This window comes from Ovis aries, chromosome 1, assembly GCF_016772045.2.
Source record: "Ovis aries strain OAR_USU_Benz2616 breed Rambouillet chromosome 1, ARS-UI_Ramb_v3.0, whole genome shotgun sequence".
Taxonomy (NCBI): Eukaryota; Metazoa; Chordata; class Mammalia; order Artiodactyla; family Bovidae; genus Ovis; species Ovis aries.
In genome coordinates, this window is record NC_056054.1 from 26,793,575 (window position 1) to 26,804,486 (window position 10,912).

General features: G+C 42.5%; 1 protein-coding gene across 2 annotated transcripts in view; it reads right to left on the reverse strand.

The window, feature by feature from the left end:
- Positions 1-10,632, reverse strand: part of ORC1 (origin recognition complex subunit 1) — a 35,834-nt gene extending 25,202 nt beyond the window's left edge. The window contains exons 1-5 of one of the 2 annotated variants that reach the window (XM_060409160.1): positions 10,477-10,632; positions 5,748-5,812; positions 4,984-5,083; positions 3,856-3,983; positions 2,074-2,256 (exon numbers count right to left, since the gene is read on the reverse strand). In XM_060409160.1, coding sequence (XP_060265143.1) covers positions 2,074-2,256; positions 3,856-3,983; positions 4,984-5,078 — 406 coding nt within the window. In that variant the 5' untranslated portion in view covers positions 5,079-5,083; positions 5,748-5,812; positions 10,477-10,632. Of the gene's footprint in view, positions 1-2,073; positions 2,257-3,855; positions 3,984-4,983; positions 5,098-5,747; positions 5,813-10,476 lie in introns of both variants that reach the window. The other variant, XM_060409162.1, reaches the window with a different exon arrangement.
- Positions 10,633-10,912: the final 280 nt, after the last annotated feature.

Below are 10,912 nucleotides of genomic sequence, written 5' to 3' on the forward strand. Positions count from 1 at the left end.
CTATGATTAAAAAGCATGTAAGCCTGCATTACCTGGAACATTACTTTTCTAAATAAAACAGTCATGAACACGATATAGCATATTTCCAGACTCCTCCTTACTGATACGAATGCCTCATGTTGTTTTTTCAATCCATTTTATTCACCGAGGCCAGATTTCCCCACAAAAACTTCTCTAAGCATAGTCTACAATGCTTCAATAACCTACCGTGGTTACCCACTCTAGCAAGATCGGATTACTTAAACTGATTAGCAGTGAGTTCTAAATCTGACCCCACTTTATCTTGAGTCTTCAGTACTCTTCAAAATGGCTTCCCACCACTAGTCGACTGTGGCTTGTCACAGTCCTGCTCATTCCCGCCTAAACGCCTTCTCTGCCTTTCCAAATCCACCCATCGAGCTGCTTCAACTTCTACATCCACCTTTCACTTCTTTACTCATTTAACTCAAAGGTTATTTTGTGGCACACAATATGCTGAGCCCATAGATTGGAAAAATCTGATTATAGTCCTGCCAAACCATGGTTTCCTTGCCCTACCAAACGCCTAATCACCACATGATCACATCATGACCTAAACCCATTTTGGAAGGCTTAAGTAGCTTGTTCAGTCATGTCCAACTTTGTGACCCCATGGACAGTACAGTCCATGGAATTCTCCAGGCCAGAATACTGGAGTGGGTAACCTTCATTCCCTTCTCCAGGGGATCTTCCCAACCCAGGGATCGAACCCAGGTCTCCCGCATTGCAGGCAGATTCTTTACCAGCTGAGTCACCAGGGCTGGAATCAAGATTGCCGGGAGAAATATCAATAACCTCAGATATGCAGATGACACCACCCTTATGGCAGAAAGCGAAGAGGAGCTAAAAAGCCTCTTGATGAAAGTGAAAGAGGAGAGTGAAAAAGTTGGCTTAAAGCTCAACATTCAGAAAACAAAGATCATGGCATCTGGTCCCATCACTTCATGGGAAATAGATGGGGAAACAGTAGAAACAGTGTCAGACTTTATTTTGGGGGGCTCCAAAATCACTGCAGATGGTGACTGCAGCCATGAAATTAAAAGACGCTTACTCCTTGGAAGAAAAGTTATGACCAACCTAGATAGCATATTCAAAAGCAGAGACATTACTTTGCCAAATAAGGTCCGTCTAGTCAAGGCTATGGTTTTTCCTGTGGTCATGTATGGATGTGAGAGTTGGACTGTGAAGAAGGCTGAGCGCCAAAGAATTGATGCGTTTGAACTGTGGTGCTGGAGAAGACTCTTGAGAGTCCCTTGGACTGCAAGGAGATCCAACCAGTCCATTCTGAAGGAGATCAGCCCTGGGATTTCTTTGGAAGGAATGATGCTGAAGCTGAAGGAAGCTCCAGTACCTTGGCCACCTCATGCGAAGAGTTGACTCATTGGAAAAGACTCTGATGCTGGGAGAGATTGGGGGCAGGAGGAGAAGGGGATGACCCAGGATGAGATGGCTGGATGGCATCACGGACTCGATGGATGTGGGTCTGGGTGAACTCCGGGAGATAGTGATGGACAGGGAGGCCTGGTGTGCTGCGATTCATGGGGTCGCAAAGAGTCGGACACGACTGAGCGACTGAACTGAATTGAACTGAACTGAAGTAGCTTGAGAAATAACCCACACCCTAGTCTCCAGTGTCCCAGCTCAGCCTACACCTCATTAGAACCTGATTTATCATAAAATCCCATAACATATATTTGCCTATAGCAATTAGCACTCTTTGTACTAGTCCTCATTTAAGCAAGCATATTCAGCCTCATGATACTTTATGCCTGCCACAATCATAGCTAAATATAATTTCCCACTGAGATACTTTTGCCAATTTCTGCTCTTCCCTCAGGTCACAACCTAAATGTCACGTCCTCCCGAAGGGTCCTAACACATGTTAAGTGCTTTCAGTAAATATTTGTTGAAAGGGAAGTAGGCAGGCAAGCAGGGACAATGACAAACAGGAAAAATTCATTTCTTTGAGGAAAACTAAAGCTAGTCTGAGGCCATGCAGTTTAGGAGTCAAGTCATAAATAAGCTTCACAATAGAACTGAAGATCAAAGTACCACCTACCCGCACACAGCCAATGATGGTCTCAACACTGATGTTGTTGTCACAGGTCGGGTTGTCATACCAGAATATCTCTTGTGTGTCAGGCTTCCGGTCCAGTAAGTGCTGTTTGCAGATAGGGACTTCACAGAATCGGATAAACCACTGTACTCGAGCACGTTTTTTGGAATAAAGTTCAGAAGCTAGGAAGGACAGATGGAAAAGGTAAGGTTAAGAAAACACGATAACATTTCATTAAGCACTTCCTATGTGCCAGACACTGTGCGAAGTACTTGATAATACTTGATTAATACATTATCCTTAATCCTCACAATAATTGTACAAGGCAGACACTAAGGCTGTCTCCCATTTACAGGTAAAGTAATCCATTACAGAGACCTTAAGTGATGTGTCAAAGGTCACAGGACCAACCAGCTTGCTGACTCTACCCAGCACCCATGTTCTTCTCATTTTGCCCCATTCCCAATGGTGTCATCAGTCACCAAATAAATTATAAAAGGCATTTGAGAGGAGCAATTCTAATCACAGGCGCTGAACAAATTTTGCAAATCTGTGGAAAACTCCCAGTAAGACTCAGAGCATAAACTACTGAGATGACTTCTGGCCAATATATGCTTGCAGTCTTCAGCTTTATCATTGTAATGTGCTGTTAACATCACTCCATACCAGTCTTAGCTCCAAGTGAAAGCACATACACGCATTAGTGCCACTATCATCACTGCCTCCTGTCTTCCTTATCTTGCTTCAGAGAAAGACTGGAGCCATCTGATGCAGCACAATACACAAATTCTAGTATCTATACAGAAAGGTCCAAACCACATATACAAAAGCCCACCCTGCTGACGTGCTCCCCCTAGTGGACGTTAGATTGATGACGTCCTCCTCCATACTTGGTGAAGAATCTTCTCTGTCTCTGCAATGTAAAACATCTTCATCCACTCTATCGGTTCTTTTAGGCACAAACTGCCACAGGCTAGGACTAACTACTACATACTCTTCTCCTAGCTTTTGGAAGAGGCAGTTTTATATAGTTTAAGTTGTTATCCTTCATCTTCCTTTTGGAATTCTGCCCCATTTCTCCTTTTTAGTGCTCTTCTCTACTCTGCAGAGGGTTAATAGCAGAGAAAATTAGCAGCAGCTTGAGTGTGGCCTTGCAGGTCCCATTTAACACTCCTTTCCCTTTGGTTTCTCCAGCTTTAAGGGCAGTAGTGGCTTTCTGCCCTTATTGATCTCTGGAAAGCACCAATGTTTGCTCTCCTACCTTCTCAACACTTGAATACAAGTCCCTCTGTGTAAATAACACACCTCGTGTTTTTGTTTTTCTGATGGAACATCAATCAACTAATACACAATCCAACTTAAGAACTCCCCGGTAAAAGTAACTTTGCATGCAAAATTACTGACTTCCTGATGCCAAAATAAAGGACACATTTCTATTAGAGTGCAAATCACCTATTTTTTCCCTTCCCCCCTTTCCTAAATCATCCTTTCCACTTCACCAATCCTGCCTTCCCGGCCATTCTCACCCACTCCTAAAAACAATGGACAAGCTAAATTATTGAGACCCACCCCCCCCAATCCCGCTCTTTCCCAGTACTGCTCTAGTGAGTAAAGACGTTCACTAGGTAGAAGAGGGTACAGCTGGTGCTTAAGTGACCCCATATGCACACCCGATATACCGCTCTGAGCAGAGGAATCAGTAACCACCCTTCTCCCCCATCATGGAGTACTTCGCAATCATTCACAACAAGGAATGCTTTTCATTCCACCCCCAAACTCACCATCTTCAAACAACTCAACCACTTTAGCAATGTATGGATTTTCATCATCATCCCCCTCAATCAACACAAACTGTCCAACTTGGATGTGAATCTCAGTCGAATAACCTTCTCTTTTCACACTGATCTCTCTAGGAAATAACAGAGAAACAAGTTAGGAAATCTCGTAGGGTGGGCCAAGCTCTTCAGACCTCTTGGCGCAGAAGAATATGCTCTTTAACTGGAAAATCTCCTGAACAGTTTTTCTCTGCTGACCAATTATACTAGAAACCACTATACCAGTCATATGCAAGTGTAGATGAAATGAGTTAAATGAATTGTTTTAGCATGGATGATTAATCCAGAGGCCTCCTTATGAAACCTAACTTCTCTCAGTTATTCACAAAGAACAACAAACACTTCCTAAGACATGAAAGCTGCCCAAGAGCAACATCAAATTGTTCAGAGAAGTCTTGGGTGAAGAGGATATAGTAACATCTAATCCTACCCTGCTATCATGCAGAATTACACAGAACCTATCTGAAATAGGTAAGACAGTCTCATACATATAAAATTTTATTAACCTGACATAATGTCTTCCTGTATCACTAGCTGCTCTATTTATGCTACTATCTTCTTCCATTAAACAAACCCCTGCTGCCTTATTGTCATTTCATATGGGTCTTCCCTGGTGGCTCAGAGGTTAAAGTGTCTGCCTACAATGCAGGAGACCTGGGTTCGATCCCTGGGTCGGGAAGATCCCTCGGAGAAGGAAATGGCAACCCACTCCAGTATTCTTGCCTGCAGAATCCCATGGACGGAGGAGCCTGGTGGGCTACAGTCCACGGGGTCGCAAAGAGTCAGACACGACTGAGTGAGTTCACTTTCACTTTCACTTTTCTGGGTCAGGAAGATCCCCTGGAGAAAGGAATGGCTACCCACTCCAGTACTCTTGTCTGGAGAATCGCATGAACCGAAGAGCCTGGTGGGCTACAGTCCATGCAGTCGCAGAGTCAGACATGACTGAGTATCCATAAGCACACACACATACACTCCTCAACCTACAATAACTAGGACACTTTGGATACAAGTTATTAACAGCTTAGCTTGGAGAAGCTATTAGTTTCAGTACTAAAGAATTCTATCACTCACTTGTAGGTTTGGTAGTGTAGTTTTTGATCCAACAATGGCCTGCCAACCCACGAACAAGTTTGTCTGGTCCTCAGTCTTGCAGAACAGTACGCCATGGCTCCTGTGTAAAAGTCACTAACTCTGAGTTAACATGACAAGCTCTGATGAATTCTAGGGCACAGTTCCTGCCTTCAATGGGTTCAGCCTTCTTTTCTGCCCCTACCACACTCCCACACATTGTAGCCTTAGAAGAAAAACTTTTTGAGGAAAAATTCAGGCTCTATGAAGATCAAACATAGGCAATTCAGCATTATCTGGTACTGTGCCTTATCTCTTCTTATCCAGGGAAACAGAAAGGTCAATATAAGAAACTACAGATATTTAGAAGTACTTGGCACAAGGCATAATGAGATAAGAAACATCTACCAACATGAAACTAAAAGCCAGCGAAACAGTAGTTTTAACATTTATAACATTTATAACCTAGGCAGGGATGAAATAAAAATGCACGGAAGGACAACTAACAGTACAGAGCCAAGAGAAAGAGCCAGAAAGGCTAAGGCAAAGGCCCAGGTCTTTTGACTGTTCCGGGAGGGTTTCTTAGAGGGGTTTTCTAAACTGAATATTGAATAATGGATAGCTATTTGATAAGATGGATGAAATGAGGGTTTCCAAGGGGTGGAGGGAAAAACATGCAAGAGACATTTGGGGGAATGGCAATGGGTTTTATCAAATGTATCATTCCACTTACATTAAAAACAAAACAAAACCCCAGTGTCACTAACCTGTACTGCTCTGGCAGTTGGAAGGAGTATTTTTCTTTGCAACTGACAGGTCCTAGATATAAGTACTGTGAATAGATGAAAAGAAACAGTTGTATTAAAGTACATGAAAAAAAGAAGACATTTTACTGACAATACTGAAATGTGAATGAAAAATCCAAACATATTTAACAATCTTTACAATTTGGAAGCAACAATCTACTAGTCCTAATAATAATGCCAATTCATCATCTTAAGTTTTCTATTAAGAAAATAATAACTTTCCTTTAAATTCAATGCTTTTCTTATAGAGCTAAAGTTTGCCAAAACTGGGTTAAAAAAATTTTTTTTTAATCCAGTCTGACAGAATACTGTGACTTACTGAGAGAGGGACCAATAATTTCAGTCCATGTCGAAAACAATAGAATTAGAACAGTATATATACATCCTGATTAAATAAGCTGATTTCCTAAAGTCCAGTAGCATTATGTCCTACATTCTACTTGGGAACATTCTGACCCATAAAATTTTCGGCTTTTAAAAAATGCATTTTTTTAATACACTGTGAGGAAACTAATTAGCAAAAGAAGATATCGAGTCAGTAAATGCATAGCTTACAAATGATGCCTCAATGATTACTATTAGGAACATTTAGGGTGTAATTCACAACACAGTACTACTAAAATCAATCTAATTTTTACAAAATACATCGTAGAAATGAACAAACAGCAGACCGAGGAGTTAACACAGGTTGGAGACTTGGGTTCAAGTAAAAAATGCATTTGCATTCATTATATCCAATAATCTTTCGATAAAATAGTAATAAAAGTGTTTGGATCTCAATAAATGTCTAAGGGAATATATTAACTCTAACTTCCTTTCAATATATGTTCCCTTTAATGGAAGATGTAACATGGAACTATTAGAAGTTCCTTGGAACTTTTCACCTTTCCACAATGAAATCAGGCAAAATAGGTTACTGAGGTACAGACAAAAGATGCAAGTAAATAAGTTCAATCATTTTTGAAAAATACAGAATATCACTGAGAGTGATATTATAGCAAATTGGAATCTCCCAACACATTTTCTTCCCTGGTGGCTCAGATGGTAAAGAATTCACCTGCAATGCGGGAGACCTGGGTTCAATCCCTGGGTTGGGGAGATCCCCTGGAGAAGGGAACGGCTACCCACTCCAGTATTCGGGCCTGGAGAATTCCATGGACTGTGGGGTCACAAAGAGTCCCTGGGGTCCATGGGGTTGCAAAGAGGCAGACATGACTGAGTGACTTTCACTTTCACGCAACATATTTTCTACAATTCTTGAATAATCTAACTGAAGAATAGATGCCCTGACTTGTCACATTATCTATGATACTTGGTTACACTGGCACAGGGATCTCATTTTTCAAACCAAAAACTGGCATACAGAAGGACTATCTCCATACTCCTCAGGTATTCATGTGTATCTAAGGGCATCAGATCCATGCTTTCAATGATTTTAAATAGAGACAATATTTTAGCTTACTAAAGCAGGCATCCTAGTTCAAAAACTAAACCAAAATTAAATTTAACACTCCTTTTCTAGATCATGAGCTCTATACACTGAGACCAGTATAAGCATATCTGTATGCAAGGGTGGATGATTTACCAAAGGCTGAGAAGGCAGGAGTACCAGCAGGCTCTCTGGGCCTGGATTACATAACCTGCCCCGTCTTGGTCTATCCCTACGCTTCAGGACTGCTTTTCTGAATCTCAAGCACACCATGGTTGTTAGTCCCCTCAGACTTAGACAGTTGCCGTTCTCTCTACTTGCATTTCTTTGCAGGGATGGCTCAGGTCTCAGTGCCAGTAAAACTTCCTCAGATAGGCCTTCACTGATGCCCAATGGAAAGTTACTCCCCACCCCTTTATACTGTCCTTCAGGGTCACGTTCCATTGCACCACTCTATTATCAAAGCAATAACCTTTATATTACTTTATTTTCTGTACTTTCTACATCAGAATGTTAACTTCCAAAACAGCAGGGATCTTGGGACCTTGTTTGTCTGTTCAGAACTGCATCCCCAGGGCCTAGGTTAAGACTTCACACATAATAGGTGACCAAATGAATGAATGAACGAACAGGTTTTTAAAAATCATTTGGACAATACCAGGTGTGATAAGGATGCAGAGCGGCCAGAACTCTCATACACTGATGGAGCGTGTATAAATGAGAAAGTGGAAAACTGACAGTGTCTACTCAAACTGAACATGTGCATATCTTATGATCCAGTAGTTCCAACAAAATATATTTAACAGAAAAACAAACAAACCATCAAAGGACACGAACCAGAATGGCTGTAGCAGCACTATAAAGCAGTGAAATTAAACCAATCACAACTGTACACATGAGGAAAATCTTACAAAATAACCATGAGCTAAAGGAATCAGACACCAGAAAAATACATAGTATATTGATTCCATTTATACAAAGCTCAAAAGCAGGTAAAAGTAACCTATGATGCTAGAAGTTGGACTAAAAGGAAACCTCAGTGACTGAAAGGAAGCACAGTGAGGGAATGGGGTGCTTCTAGAATGCAGGTTACACAGGTATGTTTTCTTCAAAACAACTCACTGCGCTGCATGCTTATGATGTGAGTTATTTTTCCATGAAAAGTTCAAAAAATTAATCAGGATTCCTTCTGAAGAGGCAGCACTTTCCTACCCTTGACCCAGCATTGCATCTCATCATCAGCAAAGAGATTTCCCAACAGGAGTGATGAACAGAGTGGAAAGGCAGGCCAGATTTGGCCCAGTGAAGACTTTGGCTTCTAGGAGACACGTATTACAGGCTCAATGTCGAAGATACCAGAAATCTTGAACATACACACCATCTAGTCCAGGAGCCACACCCAAGAAAAACAAATATGAGTTGCAGAAAAAAAAAAATAATGTCCGTGCTCAGTCACATCCGACTCTTTGCAACCCTATGAACTACAGCCCACTGGGCTCCTCTGTCCATGGGATTTTCTCAGCAAGAATGCTGGAATGGGTTGCCATTTCCTCCTCCATATCCTGACCCAGGGATAGAACCCATGTCTCTGGGTTCTTTACCACTAAGCCACAGGGAAGCCCTAAAAATAATGATAGCATATATTTATTGATCCACCAAGACAGAAGGTAGAACCAAAACTCTAGCACTTCAAGATAGTAAGTTGTCCCAGTGTTACACAGAATGGCACAGCCTTAATTCAAACCTTGAGTAGCTGGACTCCAACGACAGTGCTCTTAAGCGCTTCACCTTAGAACACCTTCTGTGAAAGTGGGTAATGTTAATACATGTCTAAGGGGAGAAAGCAATAGCAAACCACTCCAGTATTCTTGCCTAGAGAATCCCAGGACAGAGGACCCAGGCGGGCCACAGTCTATAGGGTCACAGAGTCACACGTGACTGAAAACACAGGCATACAAGAGTTTGCTTCTGGTATGCTTATTACAATAAGCCAGGCTTCCTACCTGCTGACTGAGCGGTCAAATGGGTCTCAATTTCCTTACCCACAAAATGCAAATAATAATAGAAACTTTCTTTTATTCAACCAATATTTATTTATTAATCATCCATTCTGTGCTGGGGGCATTATCCTACAATCACTGAGGATTAAGTGAGAAAATGCAAAATGGTCGTTTATTTCCCGACTCTGTTTTTTTTTTAACTTATTTTTGGCCAGCATGTAGGATCTTAGTTCACCAACCAGGGATCGAATCCGCGCTCCCTGCAGTAGAAGCACCAAGTCTTACCCACTGGACTGCCAGGAAAGTCCTTCCCCACTCCCTTAACCCTTTGCATTTATTCATACGGGACAGTGGTTTTTTTCTTGGTTTTGTTTTTTAATACTTTGATGAATGTTATGAAACAGAATTCACACAAAATTCTGCGTTTAATTTCAAGGAATTCAGAAACCTTCTGAAGTTGCATATTGCCCTGTTACATTAAAAACTGTTGCAAAGGGACTTGATGAACATGATCTCGCCCCAGAAACCTTCCAAAACAGCAGGGAAGAGGGTACCACTTTTACAGACAACCAAAATAGAAAACTACCATATCTAATTATTGCAATTTGGCAGATAGCCCAAGATAAGAATCTTGCATCTCATTTCTCTAAGTCCAGTGCTTTTTCCAATTTGCCAGAAGAGAAGGCCCTTCTATTTCGGGGTTAGACTAGAGAAAGTAAAAGAGGTGCCACTGCAGTTAAGAGCAGCTCGTCTAGGGGAAAAAAAAAGATCTGAGTAGGAGCTCAGGCCCCTTAGTCACGGAAAGGGACTTAAGACTAGTCTCTTTTTCCCTCTGGGAGCAATAGCGACATCCACATCGAGTAGTAACTTCTGCTGCTCCGCTTCCCTGTGGTGCTTGTTACACTACCCTAAAAGAAAGATGCGATTGCTTCCCACGGGCCATGTGGATATAAGGTTCATATGACTCAGGTCAATACTGATAGTCTTAAGGAGCTGAGGACAGGAGTGTTCACGCTTCCTTCTCCGCTGTTGGCTTCCGGTTTCCCACTGCAAGATCGCAATCCCCGGCAGAGGCAGAAAGCTGTTAGAAATCGCCATGTGGAAAGTAAGACGCTCCTAATGCACTTAGAACAGTGCCTGGCATTTAACAGGCGTTTAGTACATATCTGCTGAATGGATTTATGGCTGAATCAGTCCGCAGAGAACAAATTCCACAGTCCCGCGGCTCAGGTCCCTCTCCAGCCTGGGACGTCACACTCACCGGGCGCCAAAGTTTGTTGGAGCTGGGCGCAAGCCTCCTTCCAGCGTCCCCGCTTCAGGAGCTCGTGGAACTGCAGCAAATCTACCTGCCCCAGGGGCACTCTTCTTATAGCTGCCAGGCGCGCAACAACGCCGAAACGGAAGCCTCGCTAGGAATGGAAAGAAGGTGGAGAAAAGGAAATTTCGCGCCAAACGCCGTAGCCCCGCCCCCAGGGTGTCTCCACGTTCCGTCAGCAGCCAGCCCTTCCGCCCCGCCCATCTAAGGAGGGACGCACGACGTACATCCGCCGAAGGGCCGCGGCCATCATTGATTAGGTTTGCGAAGCCGTTCGCCGAAGAAAGTTCCTAACTCGAAAACATTTCCGGGTTCAAGATGCACGCTCGAACCGTTTAGTGAGACTTCCTCCAACCTCATCATTTCTCTCTGGTTTTTTTAA